The sequence below is a fragment of the Falco punctatus genome (genome assembly GCF_963210335.1).
Source record: "Falco punctatus genome assembly, chromosome: 5".
NCBI lineage: Eukaryota > Metazoa > Chordata > Aves > Falconiformes > Falconidae > Falco > Falco punctatus.
Genome location: NC_137584.1, coordinates 46,085,502 through 46,107,419, shown reverse-complemented (window position 1 = coordinate 46,107,419; position 21,918 = coordinate 46,085,502). Strand labels below are relative to the sequence as shown.

At 38.9% G+C, this 21,918-nt stretch overlaps 1 protein-coding gene across 4 annotated transcripts in view; it reads right to left on the bottom strand.

The window, feature by feature from the left end:
- MTHFD1L (methylenetetrahydrofolate dehydrogenase (NADP+ dependent) 1 like) overlaps window positions 1-21,918 on the bottom strand; it is a 156,895-nt gene that overhangs the window by 106,407 nt on the left and 28,570 nt on the right. For 2 of the 4 annotated variants that reach the window (XM_080389690.1, XM_080389692.1), the window contains 6 exons: window positions 13,639-13,775; window positions 12,296-12,375; window positions 9,976-10,083; window positions 9,003-9,077; window positions 6,148-6,250; window positions 2,669-2,745 (listed from right to left, as the gene is read on the bottom strand). In XM_080389690.1, coding sequence (XP_080245816.1) covers window positions 2,669-2,745; window positions 6,148-6,250; window positions 9,003-9,077; window positions 9,976-10,083; window positions 12,296-12,375; window positions 13,639-13,775 — 580 coding nt within the window. The remainder of the gene's footprint in view (window positions 1-2,668; window positions 2,746-6,147; window positions 6,251-9,002; window positions 9,078-9,975; window positions 10,084-12,295; window positions 12,376-13,638; window positions 13,776-21,918) is intronic. The other 2 variants (XM_080389691.1, XM_080389689.1) reach the window with 1 other exon arrangement.

Genomic DNA, 21,918 nt, shown 5'->3' with positions numbered 1-21,918 from the left:
TTTAGTAATATCTCCATCTCCAGCAATTAAAGTCTATACAAAACTTCAGTAATTGACAACCCGGTCTCTATGTGAAAAAGCCCTGGGACTGTTTCTACGTCAGACCTCTACCAGATGTATGCCAGAGGATACCTGTTCAAATTGAGGGCTTCGTCTGTTTTTAAGAAGCCATCTACATAGAGAATTGTTCAACATATACCTTACCACTCCTATGCATTTGCCTAGTACTTTGACAGCTTCCGCCCTTTTGTAACCTATGTTCCTGCTTTTAGATTCTGTCTTGACAGCTACATCCCACAACAGCCTTATTCAGGCCGACCTCTGTGTACCTGCATATTTAGTCAAAACTTCTGAAGGCATTGGATCCCTTTCGTCACTGGGCACAGACAGGGAGAGACATATACCAACAGAAAAAACCCACAATCCTGTAATTGACATTTTCAGCGTAGGGATTCAAATGAAATGAAGTTACAAAGCAGATTTTTGGTATTCCCTGGAAGCAGTTCTATACGTAACAGAATAGCTGGGTACACAATGAACACTCTTACTGTTGTGATGACATGGATGCTACTATCTTTTCTGAAGTTAAGAATGTCCCCAATAAGTCACTGCAGCATAGATAAGACCGGAAATAAGCCTGAGAAATCTATGCCCAACCTATATACTGGAATATTATTTAACTTCATCAGAATGTTTATCAGGAGACCAAAAAAGAAGTTTTTATTATCATTGTTTCTATATAAACCCAAAAGGACAGAAAAAACAATGCCAGGTAGATGCTCAGAGTGTGACATATTTAATTGAAAAAACAGGCACAAAAGACTGTGGTAGCAGGTGCTATTTTAACTCTAATAACCTTTATACACCTATGAAGTGCTGACAGAAGCCTTAGCTGTAAAAAGTCCGTTCTCTATTGATGAAAGGATCCACCCACATGGATTCAATTGCAGGATCAAGGGCATCAGTCATGTAATGCTCTTTAGAAACCACAGCATCCCTGTTCGTTAAAATACAGACTTTTGTGCCTGCTGTGCTCTGCCATTTTATACAGGTGTCATTGATTTTAAGAGCACTAGAACAACACTCCAAATATTTATAAAATGCATCTGTTAACTATGAAGTCTTGTTTTCCCTGGATCTCCGGCCAGGCTCTGCAATGAGTTTTCCCAACGGTTAGCTCTATTTCTCCAGTCACTAAGTCCATGTTAAAATGTGAATGGATATGCATCAGTCCAACATATCAAAAATGAAAGCATCAAGGTCATTTTAGCCAAAACAGTACAGAAGCAATATTTCACAGCCATATGTCAGCTAGTACTCTATCATAAAACAACCCACACTTAACTCAGCAGTATAATTATGGTGGTAAAATGCTGCACAATAAGGCTGGCAGAACCTGGCTCAAAGCTAATAATCACACTGAGTCACTGAAACAAATCTAAACATAGGCAAATGTCTCAAGTGTTGAAGGAACTTGTACCAAGTATAATATTTTGCAGTCCCAGCCCATTATCAGAGATGAGTATTAGCTAATATTGAGTTTTCTGTAAGTTATAGACATAAAAGTCTCTACCCCATGTCTAAAAAAACAAAACAAGTGAGCATTTCTCATGGAAGGTATCCCTGTCCATGGCAGGGTCATTGGAAGTAGGTAATCTTTAAGGTCCCTGCCAACCCAAACCATTCCATGATTCTACCATTCTCTGATGCTATCATTCTATGATTTCTCTTCTAAGTTCTTGTCTCCAATTTGACTGTTTTACCTGCTGATTTGAGCAAAAATACTAGCACTATTTTTGGTCTCTTTATTTAGGCACAAAGCCTAGGTGAGGTCTGAAATGATGCAAAATTAAATTTAGGATTTCCAAAATGAATGAAAGCCTTATGTCTACCACAATGGCTATTCACCTCAAAATAGTCAGAACCTCATGAATTTCATGATCTAGAATGTTAGATTACAGTATCTTCATCAGATCAGGAAAAACTCCACATAATCACAATGAATTTCTTCCATGTGGCACTGCTGTACCACGCTGCATTGTTTCAGAAATGGATTTACCCACACGACACCAGGAACACTTGTTCAGATAGCGTTGGAAAGTCTGGCTTTCAATTTTTCAGTAATTTTTCAAGCCCACTATTAAAATCAAGTACATGCTAAAAGTTCTTAGTTTAGATCTCAAAGCTGAGATGCATGACAGGAAAATGAAAACTGAACAAAAAGCTAATGGTCCTTTTCAGTCCTCACCAATGGGACCAACAACACATGACCCACCTCACCTCCCAGTTTTTAGTATTAAACTTAAATGTAATTTAAATTATATAAATACTACATAAATAGTTTGAGGGACTTAAAAAAGTAAGAAAAATCATACAAATTCATCTTATGAGGGCATTAGGGCAGCTTTTATATTCATAGGGTGACTATGTTGAGCCCCTAACATGAAAGTTTTTAAAGTGCTTTCAACGCATTGTGCAATATGCATTGGTTTCTGCTCTTCATTTCTTCAGAATCAGTTACTCATTAACACAACCAGTTTCACTGCAAGAATGCTATGTAACAGATGTTCGCGTTGCAATTCAAAGTGTTCTGAAAGAACTGCAGAAACACCTCAGCCTGTAGAGCAATGTCTGTCCAGAATGAGATATATTAACTATCTTTACATACCTGACGGACAAATCCTTTCTCTGTATTTGCCTGCCCAACTGTTATTTTGCGCAGGAATCTGTCATTCGTATCCACCACTGAAATAAGGGAATAGCAAAAGCAAAACATGTTAGTAAGAATGCAGGGATCTGGGTTTTTCCAGGCATACCTGTTTTTATACATGTAAGATTCAGCTTACACTTGAACAGTGTAACCAGACAACCACGCTCCTGCATATTAGCATTAACACTGACTTGGTTTCTCACTTTTAGCTGATACCATTAGATGACAGGTTAAAATAACGCAAAGAAAATTTCTCAGTATAGTAATTGAAGCTAACAGATTCTTAATATTCTAACATACAAATTAAAATTTTACCTACATAAGAAAAATCTGTCTTAGTAGATGCATTGCACCTCAAACCTACTTAAAATCATTTGCTTCATCATTGACTTGTTAAGAATTGATTGTAAGACTGCATGATGTAGGTTAAACTTGGTCTGTTTCTCTTTTAAAGGATGATTATGTTGTCAGATTGGTTCTTCCAGACAAGTCACTTCCATGCACATCACAGTAACTAACTCCACATTCAGCTGCACAGTATTCAAAGGAAGTTTTTTTTCAACTGCCAAGATCAACCATCTGCTATTTAACACAACTTCAATTTCAGATAATTGTACTTCTAACCTGGAAACACTTCTGGTATTGCAAGGGCATGTCCAAACCATCCTGTGGAATTGCTAACTTCACTAACAATCACCGCAAGCCAAGTGCTCCAGTTCTTCACTGACAACACTCAACATCAATCGGGCCTTGGTAGGAACCACAAGGAAGGACTGAGATAATCGAAGCGCTCTCTCATCTGCTGAGAACTGATCATGATGTTTCTTAGGGGGAAACATTAGGATGATGTTTCGGTTTGTTAGAAAATGAGACTGAACTCCAAGACCTCTCCTTCCCAGGAATGACATTCCCTACAGAATGCAAAAATAGGCTCCCTCTTTCTTATGGGCTCTTTAGCCCTACAGATGTTTCATTTTTCACCAACCGTAAAAGAAAGGGTGGAAGGCACGCTTTATCTATGCTTTATCAGTTCAGCCTGTAGCTTGGCAATTAAGTCAATCTTCTGGTAGATGTATATTTGAACTCTGTTCATTTAGAACCTCTGGAGAAGCTGTCTGTACTGAAGATCAGTGAAATCACCTCTTACCACTTTTCCTGCTGCTTTTGGAGATTAACAAGTTTATCTGTACAGAAAAGGATGAGGTAACTGCCCAAGAACAAGAGGGACTTTGAATCTCAATCCTACACAACTCCAATTTGGGGCTGTGAATGAGCTGGGAGAAAAGCACTTCCCCCTTCTTGGGCATTTCTCATGGGGCTGTTGTAAACACCATACGTGCCTTCTTCCCACTACATGGTATTTAGGTTGCTAATTTCTTCAGGAATTCCATTTAAAGGATGGTGCACCACAGATCTGGCTAAGTCATTTTGGTTTCTATTTATATATATTCATACTCAAATATTACAGTATTGGCAGAAATTGCAGAACGGAGCCTGGTACATGGAAGCAGTATCCTCACACCAAGCTGTGGTACCATATGCCACTGTGAAGCCATATGTCAAGTTGATCTCTCAAGCACAAACTTACCCCTTCTCCTCCTAGGAGGCTTAGTCTCACAAGCAGCTTTAAGCAGACCTAAATGTCTTTCCTGCCTACCCAAACACTGCTGACAGCAGGAACAAGCCTTTCCACCAGCCTGGACAGCCAGTGGGCTGATTTTTATCTGGCCATTCCTAGTGAAACCATGTAACCTGAACATCCTTACCATGAAATTATAACTACCCCAGCAACTCTTTCTGGTCACTGAAATACACTGGCTTTCTCACCAGGGTCAGAATTCATTCTCTAGGAAGATTCCAATAGCTGCATTTACAAGTAGTAAAAAAAGAAATAATTGTTTTTGCTGCAAAAGCAATTTTTCCTTCTCTAAACTTTCCCTCTTCCTTACCCAAAGTAAATGCTTCAGGAAAGTTTAGGGTCAACCAAGTGTTAGGTTTAATCTATGTATTTCCTAATCCTCTAGAGAGATAAACAGGATCTGAATACCAGGGCAAGGGTAAGCACAGGGAAGCTTTCCCTCTTTTCAGTATGTTGTACCTGTTCAAGTTAGTATAAGATGACAATGAACTTTAAGCTTGTGACACTTTTAAGGAAACGGCTCCTGACTAAAATTAAACTTTCAGACAATTGGATAGCTTTCTCTTCTGCCCTACAAATTCCCTGGTATGTAACAAGCTTCACAGACATACGGATTGCAGAAACAGTTCCAAATAAAACATTTTCCAAGTTATCTAAAACATTCCTAAACTAATTTTTTTTTTCTGAAATGTTTAAGATATGTACACCATATACAGTTGTGTAGAATAGAAGTTTCATTAACATTGTTGAGATGAATTAAATAACTCACTTGAGGTTAACAGCTGTTGAGTAATGCCTCCTCCCAAACTGGTGCTGATAAAAATGATGAGTCATATTACACTAAATATTTATATTACTAATTCAGCCTAATATAGGTTCTTCCAGACACACTGTGTGTGCATCTCATGCCACATCCCCTACTATTACCTTCAGAAAAATATCCCAAGTTTGAGATGACATGCACACAGAGGGCACAGTAAGGCATGGCCAAGACTTCTCATTTCTCAACAGATTCACCTTATTTCTCTGGGCATCACAATACATTCCGTTTAACAATGATTTTGACCTAATAACTTTGGTGTTTGAGAACTTAGGAAGAAAATAAAATCCAATGGAATTTAGCTCAAAACTTTGCTATGCAGAGTTCACTTGCTTAAAAAACAAAGACAGAGGTACAGATGTTGAAGTAAACACTGAAATTTAACCCAGCACTAGAACTGGAAAATGCAGAGGGGAGTTGTCTAAGGGTGTGAGAATGGATATTGGCTTGCTTGGCATGCATAATTGAAATTGTACCACGTCTTTCACCTCTTCTTCCTAACAAAGCAAACAAGACATTTTAAAAATAGGAAAAATACATAATCCCCGTGGCCTACTTAGTCTCTGAGCTACCCAGACTGCTGAGCTGGGGAGGATCAGGGACCAAGATCAAGTAGAGTCAGTACAAATAACCTAAAACCCACAGTTAAGAAAAGAATGGATAAGATTTGTAAAATACATGGAAAAGCCACTTTCATACGTATTATCTAATGTGATGGAGACAAGGGATATGCTCAAACTGTCAGAGCAATCTACCTTTCAGAAAATTAGCGAAGTCTCTTGAGTTACTGCAGATATTTGAGCAAGTTTAGAGGAACATACTACACCCAGATTTGTTATGCACCCACATTTCCCACTTGCAAATGGGTTGTTCTTAAAGTCAGAGTGCAGAAACAGCTCTGATTCAGGTAAAATTAAGCAAATTGGGAGATAAATTATGATTAAATTCAAGCTCAAGTGAGGCTTTCTGACTGCATACCTCTCTGCCATGTTATGGTAGATGGGTCAATATCAAGGCGCACAAATTTGCTGATCTCCTCTTCTGTTAAAGTCCCAGGATCAGTCTTGTTTATTCCCAGCCTCTACACAAAAACAAGTTAAAGAAAGGCAGTGAAGTGGCTTTTTTGCTTCAAAAGTTATAGCACTTTGGCTTATCACCCTCACTTTCAGCAAACATTTTGAAAAAAGCATGTCAGCACCAAAACTATTAAAAAAAGAAGCACATAGGAAAAAACTGTAACTAAGACAGGGGCAAAAGTAGATGGAGAAATGAAACTAAAACCAGAACAAATACTCATAGGCCATTAAATTAACAGACTTTTTCTTACACAGAAGAAACTCTTAATGTAAACCAAAGAGGAAATTAAACATTATCGGTTACTAATAAAAAGATAATTGCTTGCTCTAGTTTGTGGAAATCTTTGAAACACCCATGTATTGTCTTCTGTGAATCATCTTTGAATAAAATAAGAACTTCTGCTTTAAGAGCCCACCATCCATAAACTCAATCAATTATAATGAAATAGCCAGTACCTCCTGGCTTTTCAAGATTCACTACTTCAGCACCAGCAAACCTTTTTTAGGTGAATCTACATAAAGATGGATCAGAAAATTGTGTTTAAAAACTGTACTCTTAAAAAAGAAAAAAAATCTTAAATTTCTCTAGCATTAGAAATCATTCCTCAGTGAATTAACCAACATACTTATAATTCAGTATTAAAACCTAAGCAATCTACAAGCGTACAAATAATGTTTCAAAGACCTACCACAGTTACTTCCTTATTTAAATCAAGTTATTTCTAGAAGGCTGGGACGTTCTTTTGAGAGTATTAAAACTGTTTTTGTGATGCTCCTTTCTGAGGATCGGTCTCTCAGACTGTGAGGAACACCTTCAAATCCAGAAGCAGGCACAGGGGCATTTCCCACTGTACTGTATTAATATTTTTCTAATCTGTTGGCCAATTTTAATCCAATTTGATATAGTTTCTTACAAATTCTATGAAAATAGTCAGATTAAGATAGGAGCAAAAACCTACTAGCATCTCTGCTGGGGGATGGCAGTCAGAGTTCAGTGCTCGTTCGTCCTGCTTGGTGTATCAGGCATATACCCACATTTTTGCAGAACATTATGCCCAGAGCATTTTTCCACAGAGGATTGACAGAAAAATTTTCAGCCATTTTTATAACACTCAACTGCTGCAAGGAGGGCTGGGCACTGGGACTGCAAAAGAAGCAGCCTATCTCCCAGGGTCCCAACAATGTCTATAGTGGATCTAGGCAACAAGAAAAAAGCTGACTTATCTGGATGCAGATGGAAGGAAGTAACACAACAGAGCTGATGTGGAAAAGGAGACAAAAGACTAGGATAGAAGTAGTTAAACAAAGGAGGTAAGGTAAGGAGGTTTTAGGCTAGTAATTTTACTGGGGAAAAAAAAGAAAAAAGCAGAGGAGCAGGGGAATGAGAAAGGTAGCTTCTGTTGTCAGACAGAAAGTTTGGAAAAACTATATTTGCATGAGACCTACTGTAATTACAACACCAAACCACACACGTAAGGGAGGAGTTTCAATCTTAATAATCCTCTTTTGAAAAAAATGTAACCCCATAGCATAAAGATATTTTTTCACTTTTTCTTTTTTAGGTGTAAGGAATCGTTATACTAAAAATAATTCTTAGCAAAATAATTCAGTTATATTGGAAATTATGATGCATGTATTTGAATGATATAAAGCCAAACTTTTTTTACTGCATTGTAGATCATGCGAAGAGAGAGAAATCCATTTCTAATGCAGAAATAGCTGGTATGTGATTAATAACCAAAACACTCCCGCTCCTCCCCTATCTGGTACCCTCATACAGAGTAAACAAAGACAAAATTAAAATACTCCCAATTTCTGACAGAAAATTCTGTGAGATCTACTCTGCCACACAGTCAAGCAGGAATCATCCATTTGTTTAGTTTACTGGCATTCAAATGAGCAGCACAAATGCATAAAATATTATGAGAACCTTGAGCACTCCCTGCCCCTGCCCCTCCCCCCCGCCCCCAACCAGAAGCTGGTATTACCTCTATCCTCCTTTCCACCCCCCAGTTCCAAGTGTGCACTTGGCAGCTATCCATTGCTATCCAGTGACTATGAAACAACACCAGTCAGAACTCAAAAGCCAACAACAAACATGGAACTGGACACAGAAAACTGAAGCTGTTCTTAGAGGTCATATTCAAGGGTTTTACATTCTCCTTCCACTATGCTAGTGGACTGTGTTGCTCTCTACGTATTTATCAGAATGGCAGCCTCAAATCCAGATACATTATTCACTGCATAGGAAGCTCTTCTGGAAGCATTCAGGAAGCAAGATGGGATGCAAGAATATACTATGCACACAAATGTGCTTCTAGTCCTTGAAGGAAGAACACTATCAAACTGACAACAATAAAACCCCAGAAGTATATGCTATAATAAACTTTCAAAACCAGAAAATATTGCAAAACCAAAGAATGTGAGCTTTCAAACGTGACTTTACCATAATAGGAAAAGTATTTTAAACACTCTAACTTTAATATTTCATCAGGAAAGACACAGAATTAAAAAACATTATTGGTTTATTTCAGCAGAAAAGAATAGCAAAAATGTCAGTTATGAAAACAGTATCAGACCCAGATCCTATTACTTCAAGAATGATGTTTTCAGAAAGAAGTCTGGGCTTGGTAAATTCATGAGGGAGGTTTATAGAAACCCAGCCCCATACATCAAATAATTTTAAACAATTTGTCTAAGAAAGTACATTTTATGAAGAGACAATATAATTGAGGAGAGGCTACATTAACAACTTACTTTCAGACGGGCAAACTGAATAGCAGAAAATGCTCTCACGCCATTAACTACTGGAACCAGTCTATTATACAAAGCCTAGAAAAAACACACAAGAAGTTAATGAAAGAAGTCACAACCAGGAACTTGTTAAACAAAAAGCTAAAATTTTTATTTTATTCAGACTGATTTCAGCAAGAATTTCCCAACCATATATGTTGTGGATTAGCAATATAAAAAACAATTGTGAGAAGGTGGTAGGCTTTTGAGCAGTGCCTATGATTTAACAATCTAAATCCAGTTACCAAAATAACCGTGTTTCTATGTTACACACACACACACAAAAGTATTACTTTTGAAATTGGGAACCCTTTAAAACTTCAACCAAGGTCCAAATTATTCAGACTATAACTATCATTTGCAAACTGGCCTAAATGCACATTTGTGTCATACCAAGTAAAGGGGATATGACAACAGTGCTCAGTTTTAACACTGGAGCCAAAAAACCAGGAGACTCCTTCCTTTACTTTCTCCCTTCTCTTTAAAGACTCAAGTTAGCATTTGTGTTAAGGTCACAACAGATTTAGTGGAAGGAAGAGGATCTAGTTTATTTTCCCCACAACCCCTTCTTCTTAAGTTACATCATACCAAACTATACATCAGAAGTGCAATTTTTAGCTTTAAAAGGAGTATATAAATCATTAACAAGAATAAGATTTATATATATATATATATATGAATCATCTTTTATTAGACTATTTAGTAGTCTGAAATAGTTGACAGTGTTCTGGGCATAACATTCTTATGATAGTTATTTGCCAGAAAAATATATTCTATAACCAAAATTTCGCAATGGAACATAGAATGGCTTCAGCAACAGTTTCTGTTCACATGGTGAAAATATAAACAGATTATCAAATTATTTTGCTTTGAAATGCAGTTTATTGAAAAACTGAAAAGAAAAACTGTTATGTGGGTATCAGAAAACGATTCTCACCTTATCAGATTGAGTGTTCTCATGCAAGACCCTCGCATCAATAGCAGCAGCCAGCAAATTATTTGCAGCAGTTATAGCATGAATATCTCCAGTCAAATGAAGATTAAACTAGAAAGTGAAAACAACAAAATCTTTTTACAAGAAACTATTTAACTTGATCTATTAATCTCAGACACATTAGCAGCAACAATCATTGCTATCTCCTTGAGGCTGCAGCTCTGATGCAGCTCTGCACCAGCGTAGATGAAATATTATCTGGCTGAAAATACACTGAGCTATATGAGAGGCTTGTTTCACGTGAATACGTGGTAAACTACCCTTAGTTTACCCAAACCCATGAACATCTTTATTCTTTCCTAAATGATCCAAGAATGAAAAGCCCAGGGCTATGGTTCTACATCAGTAATACTAAATCAGTTTACTATTGGTATTTACTAATCGACCTGGGCCAAAGGTGCGGATTTCTGCTGAATCCCTGGAGCACACTGTGCATGCTGGCTTTGGGGGTGTATGCCAGCTCTCTGCTAGCCATGGGAGAACAGCCCGTAGCTGATCAGGCATGAACATTGCTGACGTAAAGTTTGTCCAACCAAGTTTCATGGAAAGATCTGAAATCACCAGTTTAGGTTAGATAAGGACTTGTGTTACATAGGTACTGTATTTTTAATACATCTCTGACAGAAGGAGGCAGAAGGTCAGTTGTAATTGCACCGCAGCACTGACTGCGGAGGGGCACCGACAGCAAGTGACACAAGCCCTTGACTCATGTGCAACAGAGGATCAAAACTGTAACTGAGCACTACATTAGGGCTCTTCTTGGACCACCGTGTACTTTGCAGGTGGTACTTCACCAGTTTGGGCCATGGAGTGGTTTCGTTGAGCTATAAATTAGGCTCTTTTGGGGTGAAACCATCACACATTTTTCCAAACAAGCACTGTGAATGTATACATAAGCTTAGCCACACTCTCCTTATGTGTCCCATTGCCCAGAGAATCTACTTGTGTTTTATACTCCAGAAACCAACACAAAGCCCCTGGGCACAGGGCCGAGCCTGCTGAGGACAAGGGAGGGAGGCTAAGGAAAGCCCCAGGCTGGGTCAACCCAACCAACAAGGAGCCAACCAACAAGAAACACTACACACGACATGGTCTACACTTAATTTCTGTCTTTGACTCGGCCTGTCCACAAACGCATGGATCACATAGCTTTACATCATGAATATTGTGCTAGGCAAGGGTGCACAGTTCAGTCAGAGTATCGTCATTTTCACAGTAGGAGTGTTTTGAAAGCATGTACCAAGCTGGCTCCTTCCAAAGCCGACATGTGATCTTCAGAAGCCCTCAAAAGAGAGTTAGGGATGACGCTATCTTCAACAGAAATCCATTTACTTGTGAGTAGAGGAAAGCTGTAGATTAATTTAGGGGTAAGAAAACAAATCTCTCACTTTGACAGTGCCAGAGCCCCCTGGGCTCCTCCCTGGCCCAGCGCCCCATGCCAGCCCCGGGACCCTCAGCCCCTGCCCCAGCGACGCCGCAGCAGGGCCGGTCTCCTGCTCCCCTCAACCCTGCCCGGCCATGGCGCCCACCGAGCCGGGCCCACGTCCTGGCCTGGCCTTAACCCGTCTGCAGGGCGATGCCCGGGCTGGGGCTGTCCCAGTGCCCCCATCTGCCTGCTCCTGGCTGGGGCTGGGACGGGCCCTGGCTGCCAGGCCCTGCCTGGCCACCCCCATGACCTATTTTTCACAAGAGACTTCTCTGTTTCATCACTGTTGTTGAGACGAATCCTCTTCCTTTTACTTAACTAGCAAAAGTTGTGCTATGCACCCCTCTGCAGTATTCTGGGCATGCTTCACACCACCACAAGAGGATCAGCATGGCTACAAACAAGTCCATTTTGCCACACTTAGTGACTTCTGCTAAAAAGAAATATTAAATTTACATTTGAAAAAAGGAATTTCCTCAACCCACCAGTCCTTTGCCTCCCTGCCTTTTTCTACTCCACCAGAAAAGCAATGTTTTCTCATTCACTTTTGCAATAGATACAAATCTAAAAGGAAAAAATTAGCAGTAGCCAGCTCTTTGTCTTGTATATTACATGTGGATAGCGGGCTTTCTTCTAAGGAAGCATCTGAAGGATAGCCAAGATGTTACAAACATGTACAATATTCGTACAACATTTGTGTACCCCCAGTCCAGAGCCCCTCCACATCACACAGCAAGCATGTGGAAATGAAAAGGATCATGTGGAGATGGCAAGGACCACTCCAATTCTTCAAGCAGATCATCGCCAACAACAGAGTAACCACCTTGGCCTGCCCACCTCTTCCAGAGGGACAGGGACTTGCTGTCTCACCTCCTCCATGGGAATCACTTGAGCGTATCCACCACCAGCTGCTCCACCTGCACAGGAAAGCACATGGTCACATCAGACTTGCACCAGTTTTGGAAAAAAAACCACCGCCCTTAAACACACAAAGTGAAACATACAGTGTTGACGACACATTTCTCAGCATTTTGGTTTCTATTAGGGGATCAATGATGCAACCAAATAAACAGGATTTCCTTAAACCTCGCTGGCTTTCGTCAGCAGGTAGTACAAAGGGAATTCTTGACTTGAAATGAAAGGCTACACATGATGGCAAAGACTGGCCCAGTCTTTGGCTATGTAAGGGCAACCCTCTTCTCCTGCCCAGACTTAGGACATAGTCATGCACATGCAGCTGTTGGGTGGAAAGATGTAGCAGTCACGAGCAAGAACTGCTTCTGAACAAAACCTTCACACCCTTTCCTGAGTGCTCCTTCCCCATTGCCTCTCAGGGTACAGGCAAACAAGTTCACTGTAGCCTACACACAAGTTGAGTGGAGGGATTAAAACACTCACATGCACCAATCTTGGCTGAGAAGCACCAAGCACCAGCAGCCTTCCATCTGAAATCAAACCTGTTAACTTAAACTTCAGCAAAGCAAAGTAGAGCAGATGGGGAGTGCTTGCCCAGTTAGACACCAATCTCAGCTGAGAAATGGCAAAAAAAAGATTGCATTACTTCCTATCACCATTGAAGACAGGCGTGAACTCTGTCTGGTTCTTACCTGGCTCTCAGGCTCTTAAAGGGTTTCTAGGCAAAAAGGCAGCAGGCCATGATTAAAGGTGACAACTCAGAAGAACAGAAAGAAGAGGTTCAGACCTAGCCAAATGTATGATGCAGACACAGCTGAACCATACAAATAACCGCAAACTTCCTTAGTTTGGATATTTCCAATCAATGTGAGTGGATTTAGGACACCTTCTCAAGTAAGAATTAAACAGTAACATTTAGAGACATCTTTAGAGAGTCTCCATGCAGAGGAGCGGCTGGAAGAGTGTGTACTTGCACAGAACTCCTCCTGGCTAACAGATCCCCATGCCTTTCATATGTTTGGGCTTTATCTGCATTATCAATACACATTAAGTACATGAACATAGATCTGAACCTTGCATGGGAAGACATGTGCAAGAAACCTTTATCTGTTAGTCATATATTTATCAAAAAATCCAATATGCTACTATTCAGACAATCAACTGAGTGACGTAACTAAGGAAATACAAAAGAAGAAAGAAAAAGAAAAAAAGTAGTATTTTCTTTTAATCTGAAAGAGGTCATATAGTCTGCAAATATTATGTACCTTTAACTCCAAAAGTAGGTCCTTGGGAAGGTTGTCTCAGACATGCAAAGGAATTAATGTTAAGGTGTGCAGTAAGCGCCTGAACGAGACCAACTGTGACTGTGCTTTTCCCCTCTCCTAGGGGTGTAGGGGTTATTCTAGCAAAACAAGAAAAAAGATTAATGAAATTCTTTGTTGATGTCAGCCTGGCTAAAGATATCAGAACTTACAGCTTTTGATTTCAATGAAGAATATTTGTACAGCAAATTTCAATAACATTACTTTATCTCCACAAAAATACTGCCACAATGTTAGCCCCTAGCTCAGGCTGGAATGATAATATACATGTGTCTTCTATTTAAGCAATTTAATATGATAGCAGAAAAAGAGAAGATTATTTTTGCAAAAGTTCTAAAAAGATTATATTGAATTTAGACATTTCTACTACAGCACAAATGTCTCACCAGTTTCATTAACAAACCATCCATCAAGATACTCTAGGCATGTATTAATACTTTTCTGTAGTAATGCATGAGAAGTTTTATTCCCACTGTTCACTCTTTGAATGAAATAATAGAATATTTTAAATTAAATAACTAACACTTTCATTTGTAGAGCTCAACTATCCCTCTCCAGCTTCCATGTCATCATAACCCTCAACAATGATAGATTAACTGCTTTTTAAACAGAACAGGACACAGAAGTCACTATATTCAACTGGACATGACATATTTTATACTTTTATTTTGTAATATTTTTGCAGATTTAAGGGTAATGAGGGACAATTCCAATCACAGTCCAACCTCCAATACAAAAGCTCAAAAGCCTCATGCTACAACTTCCACATCTAGACCATGATTGAACCAGGACAGAATTTTAGAAAGACATCCACTATTGAACCAGAGACTCTAACCTCCACTCAAAGACTTTACTCTTGTGCCTTTAATGAAGGGACAATGACAGTTGATTTTACCAACAGACAGCTTCATCAGCCTTCTGTGAATGAGAGATACCTCAGTTTAAGTGATGTCCTCCCTGCTTTCAAGGTCAGCACATTTGTTTATGATCCATGTTAAAAGCTGGGGGCATGGGGGTTTTCTCCTTCTTTTTTTTTTCTTCCTTAAAGTATGAACACATCTCATGCCTCCAAAATGCAAATTATTCACTTGAGGCACAGCATTTCTCCTTCTGACTGGCAAAGAAGAAAGCTCCAGTCCTTCTTCTACTCACACCCCTCTCACACAAGTCCTACATTTTGGCTAAGTGTAACTATTCATACCTTTGCTGCCTTCACTACCTGCAGAGAAGTAAGTACCTTAGTGAAGTTGATGTTAAGAACTAACATTCATTCCCAAGAAAATACAAGCATGCACATGTATCCTAGTCAAAAGAGGAACCCTCATCCTATCACCTCTTCAAAACTTGAGCTAAAACATCTAGCTCTAACTAGAAACACTTTTTCCAACTAGTAATGTTTCCAAGATATTACTATCCTCAGATCACAATTAAAATGGCATAAATACATTAGTAAAATTGTAAGATTCAGCTTAGTTCACAGGTTGACAAAGGCCCTTCTTTGTCCCACAAAATGTAAACACATTGAAAAACATAACGTCACAAATCTATCTTTTACATCATCATCGGATCCTGGGCTTTTTGTTAAAAAAAGAAGCCATTGTTAGATATGTCTGGAAAATTTTGGGCAATAGGAGGCAAGCCAAATTAATGTCTTCCATACTGTTTTAGGAAAGAGTTTTCCTATTCAGAAAACTAATGTTTTAATTCAAGTTCCAGCGAAAATGGTGTTTAGTACATCTGTAAGAGATTCCCTGAAGTAAGACCTTCAGAAATAGTGTTTTGTCTACTGATAGCTTTGAACTGCTCTTATATGACCATGAAGTACATGGGTTACCTAATTTGAACACTTGTTTTTAGTTTTTCCCACGTTTATAACATCATGTTTGCCAAACATCAGATTCTAAAGCATCACCAATAACTTACTATCCAGACTATTTCAAGATCACATCTTCCTAGAACCACACTCCCTTGACTTAAAAGGGAATTCACAGATTTTTAGGAAAATATCTACACAGAGCCAACAGAAGGTGGGAGATTTACAGCATATCCTAAGAGAATCCATTTTATTCTACTCTCAAAAGTGGGTTTGATCTCTGTTATCTTTTTATCCATACTATATCTTATTTCCTTCTGAAATACTGCAGGAGCACAGAATCCTACTTCATTTCTTTTACTTTCATGTTTGCAGCTCCTAAAAGCCCGGATACCTTTTAATCTCTACATTGTCAGGACAGGGAGCCCTTCTCGTGTTACTGTTGCTACAATCACAGCTTCAGGTTTTCCCACCACTATTTCTGCCATCTCCATTTTGTACCAGGATCTTTACGTTTGTACAAAAATGCTTCTTTCAGAACACCACAGCCAGGTTAACTCACTTTCACTACCAGTTTCATTCTCCTGACTGCTGCTCTAACACTGGTGGCCCCAAACCCATTCAAATCATTATTAGCATGGTTTCTCCCTCCCCCTTGTTATCCTGCTGTGTCATTCACTTTTGTCCATTGCCCTGATCTCATTTACTTGATCCTTTTATTCCTGTGCATTAAAGCCAGATTTAAAGAATATATGAGTAACCTTGAGGTATTACTGCATTCGAAGACTTAACAAGATAGTAACTCTTTAAGCTACTACTTATTTAAAAAAACAATTAACAGAACAAAGAAAACACTAAAAAGCAAATTATTCTGCTATGAAAAAAGACACCTATAACTGGAAGTTACCAGTAAAGGACTTCCCACTAACCCAAAAAACTCAGTGCACAGTAAGCTGCACTGCTAACAGAACAACTTTTATTTGCAGTGCTTCCTGTTGGTGGTTACCTCCATTTTTGAACATCGGACACACATAGTTCACACTCGAGACAGCTCAGGCAGAACCATCACCAGGTTATTTATTCAAGTGCAGCTCAAAACACGGCAGAAGGTAACCTGGCATGCACAGCAGCACAGGAACTCTTTACAACTTTTATGAAACAAGCAAAACCAAACATGCAGCCTGCTATTCAGTAAAGGAAAGGTAACTGGAATCGACAAATGCACAACCAGAAGGCATGTTGGTGGTTGCATGAAGAATAGTATCTACTTGTCACAGAAGAGACACACAATTTGGTGCTGCATTACTAAAATGCTCTGGCAACTCAGCTGGCCTATTCTAAAATGGCTATGTAAAATGAGCTAGAAAGCATTGGGAATTTTCCATGATAAAGACCTTTTCCTGGAGAACAAAAAGAGAAACACAACATTGTTCACTGATATAACTGGGAGGAACACATCTTGCGTCTACTGCATTTCCAATACATTGATACTCCGTACCAGCCACATCCCTACTGAGAATGTGGCACTCTGGAAGAACCAGCCTCCCCCAAAGAAGGGGTAAAAATGAACTAGAGCAAGCTTATTTTCACCAGTGTACTCATGCAAACACACAATGGTTTGCAGCAGTAAACAGGTAAGTCTTTGCAAACAGGACCTTGGGTTTATCGTATACACTTTCAATGTGTTCTTCGGATGGCTTTGTTAATTTTAATCTGTTCTCTCCCTTCTGAGAAGCCCTGTGGTCCTTAGGTTTCCTGGAACTAGAGTTAGTCCGCTGAATATCTAAAGGCTAAAAATGTCTAAAGGCAGCCGTGATGGAGGAAGAAAACCACCAGTCAGACTTCCATAAGTGGTCTATAGCACTTGGGTGACTCTCCCACAGAACCTCGTCCACTGCAGCAGGTAGAAATAGGTACAAATCCCTGCAAAGTCAAAACCAAGAATCTGACTTTTCAGTCTCTTTCCATCTAACAGAATTAAAAAAACGTGAGGACTCAATCACACTATTCAGTGAAGCCAGAGTGAATTCTGGACAATTCACTTACCTATCCTCAACTCCTCATCTTACCTGAGATGCCCTGGTAGGACACCTTTAATTCTCAGAGGCTCAGTAGCAGCCTGAAGACTACAGGAAAAACCTTAAGAGCTAAACAGTTACTTAACAGTTTCAATAGTTATCAGAACTTCAGTTTTAACTATTAGTTATTAAAAAACAGAACAAAACACAAAACCCTGCCTGAAATTAAAAGAAATTTATATTCCAATAAATTCCTTAGAAAGCTTATTTTAAATATCTCCCCTTTTGTACCTGGCCAACTTTGATGAGTTTTCATAAATAAAATAATCCACTTAAGCTGTTTTGCGGACATTCAGATGTTTTTGCTGGCTACACTACTGAGCCTACACTCTTGCAACTTAGGTCACTTGCTCACATGAGTATAAAATTACAACTGCCAATGGCTAACTTTAGCTCAATTGTGCAATGCTGTGTTTTGACCTTATGCAAATCTAGAAAAAAACCCCCCTCCTTTAAAATACAGTAAATGTTAATGAACTTCAAGAGACTTTTACACCCATTTGCATTATTCTTTAATATGTTTTCAATCCAAACACAGAAACTTGACAATCATTTTCCTCCTTAAAACTTTTTACTTTGCCACCTACCAAGCAGTCACCAGCTCCTTGGCAAAGTAAGTTTTCCATAACATTGCAAAGCCTTCTCTCTTTATGTATATCAAAACAAAGATAAGAATATGCAGACTTTTTGTTTGTTTGTTATACATCACATTAGCTTACAGTGGAGCTGTTTCTGTGGGAAAGCTACATGAGGTCTCCCAAAGAGAAAATAAACAAACAGTGAGATGATACACTACACCAGCTGTAACCTCCTCACAGCTACCCCAGCCATTGTGACTCCAGCAAGAACTTTACTGGATATGTGACGATTCTCCTCTTTCAAATTGCCTATCTTCAGCTCCTCAGTATCAACAATTTCAAAGACTTTAATGGGTCCACCATTCACATGATCCACATGGAAAGTTGTGAAGCCTAGTTATGGAGGGCATGGGCAATCAAGTCCCCATAAATGACAGCCTCACTACAAACATCTCCCATCCAAGATTACAACTGTCAGAAATTTATTTCTGAGCACAGAAGTGTTGCAAGTCCTGTCACTTCATCAAGGTGAGATTATAACAACATTGCAATGGCATCCTCAAAACAGGATAGAAATTTCCGGATACAAAAGCATAGTGATCACTGTGAAGCTAAAATGACTGAACAAAGAACAAAGCCAGGAACAGGCTGCTAAATCCACAACCACAAACTCTGAAAAGCCAACAAGACCCATCCAAGACAATTCCAATCTGAGCTGTGCAACGACATGACAAATACATGACAAACTGTCTCAGCCATGACTTTGTTTTAGAGTGTCAGATGTTTCAATGCATCAAGACAGTGGTATTTTCCCCTTTTATTCTTCCCAACATTTTTCCTTTTTTTTTTTTTTTTTTTATTATGTCCACTGTTTTTCTTATCTTTTAAGGACCTTGTGGCCCAAGAATACAGTAAACAGAAATACAATCCAACACATACCCATTAGAAGTAAAATGCAATTCCAAATCTGAAAATTTTGTCCCTAAGATATTTACCATCGTACAACTTGTACAAGCATTAAGTTAGTATTTATTTCCCTCAATTTTTACCTTACCAAAAAGGTAGTCCATCACAAAACAATCTATTCATGTTCAGTGAAAAGTACCAATTTTAAATTTTCCAGCATTCAAAATCCAACACACTTCTTATTAAAAGAAGCATTATATTTCATAATTTTTCCACATTCTATTATTCCTCAGCTTGCATTTCTGAAGTGAACAAGTTTCCAGAATTATCTGGTAAAAATGCACTGCAGCATTTAAGAACAAAAATGCTGGAAGACACACAGAGTCTAATTTTAGATGTAGTTTCATATTGTGTTTATGAATATGCTATTTAGATGCTTGAATGCATGGTTAAATTACACTGGGCACTAAACTGAGCTACTAGGTCATGCACAAGCTTCATTCATTTGCATGCTGTCAGTTTGCAGTGAATGGGAGGCAGTTCACATTAAATATACTGCAACATAATCTCTTTTTTTGCACACTAAAAGCCTGTATGCAGGCAGCTGATGCTGAAGAGCTAATTACTCCATCATAACTTGTGGCTCTGACCCCAAGGTGTCTTAACACAAGCCCTTAACATGGGTCAAACACGCACACACACCTCCCCCCCCCCAAAAAAAAAAAAAAAAAAAAAAAGAAGTGAGAATGAAAAGAAGTAAAAAGAATCTCTCCACACAGAAGAAAATGGAAGTTATGAAGAAATTGAGACTTCATCCTATTTTTGGGTGACATGATCTGTTAATCAAACTGCAATATTTGCAGCATACAAGTATGTATTGGATGAGGTATTTAGGCATATTTGTGTGCATTCAGAAAGTACAAAAAGAACTTTCCAGTTAGCAGCAACTTTTAAAAGTTGCTTTTGGGATATAGCACATCAGGAAGAAACTAGAAGATCATTTGCAGCAAATATTTATAATTCCTAGACCTCATGAGACAGTTAAACCCAATTGTGGAATTACAGGCACAAATGTCACTGGCTGCATCGCGGACAGAGACTGGAAATTTTGCAGCTTGTTGAAAATACACACACACACTTTCCACATATGAAAAGTGCATGTCATACATAACAAATACTTTCATCAGACCAAATACCCTATATATCTTAAATGTTTCCTCTGAAGCACTAAAAACTTATTCTGAAGACCTATACTGCATCATTCTAAAAGAATTTCTAAATATCTTTGGTTATTGTGAACAAATATAATAATCCAAATGGCAGGTTATGGTTGACCTTGCCTTTGCAGGGAGGGGATGCAGAAGGCAACTGAGGATATTATTTTACTCCCTGATTTCCACACTTGACTGATACTTGTTTTTTACTGTACTGAACATTTCACCCTGAGATGCAGTTCCTGACTTTTCTTAAAATTATTGTCTGCTACGGTCATTTCAGCACATGAGAACAGCTGAGAACACATAAACACATTACATATATATTTTATATGTACAATATTTCAAAGTCAGACCTCGAACTCCCTCAGAAGAGGACGTTCCCACTACTGTAGCCACCTTTGCCCAGGCACTCCTCCTGCAGCAGATGCGCCTTTGTACTCACCCTACCAGACGTAATGACTTCAGAGATGTCAAATAGCAACATAGTACATAATCAAGTCTTGGAGGTACCAAACCCAGCCATTTGTTTGTGAAACACAGTTCAGTCATTAGACATGTTATATAAACTTCAGAAGATACAATGTTCTATTTGTTGCCAGATTTTCATGTTGCTAGTCAAAACTTCCCCATTTCTTCCCCATGTATACACACTTCTGCCTGTGCCAACATAATAGCACTCAAACAGTTGCGTGAGGTATCTTCCTTGAAGACTAGGAGACAAAATGGTGTTAAGAAGTATAAGCACTGGTACACACAATCTGACACAACCAATGTCCACCTGAATGGGGCTTTGCATCATGTTGTCTTCCACCTCCAGACATTTTCAAATAACTTCTGCTTCTGTGAGACTCTGCTGCTAGAGAAGCCTGGCACAGCATGCAGCATGGCACCCAACTGATGCAGTTGACAACATGAGTCTGAAAGTGCATGGTAGCAACTTCAAGCTCAGCCAAATGCTTTTGTTTCTCCAAAACAGTAAAATACAAAATAAAACTCTACTGAAGGAAACCAAGTTCAACCAACTATTATTTCCTTGTCTTAAACAACTACTCCAACATTCTTCATCAACATCTTTATACATTGCAGTTCTATCATACAGCTTTGAAAACAGCTTCATCACCTGCCTCCCTTAGCTTTGTAACATCCAGTCTCTCAGTCTACAATGGCTCCATCTCAGATAGTGCCAGAAATCCACGTTGTCCCCACAGGAAGGTAGTAAAGCAATTGGCTTGTGAAACACTACCCCAGTGGAAGAATTGGTAGATCAAGGAGTTAAGAACAGCCTTCTCCTTCCTAAAGCTGTATTTTAATACTGATCCATTTTACTTACAAGGAAGCGATCCTATAGATTAATGGAGACTAGAAAGAATACATTGCAGCTAAAATATTAATGAAAACCTTCACATGCTTGTTCACAATTAGAAGTTTCCACTTAGCAAGCCAAGTGAATGAAAAACTGTTGTGTCACTGAATGCAGAAAAAACCTGTAGCTCTTCAGAAGAGAAGCGCATAATTCCTGCTGAGCATAGCATTTGCTTATAATCGTGGGAACATCGAGCAGGATAAGCCTGCCTGGAGACATGTCTACATTTCAGAGAAAAAACGTGGCTTTTTAAACTTTGTAATCTGTT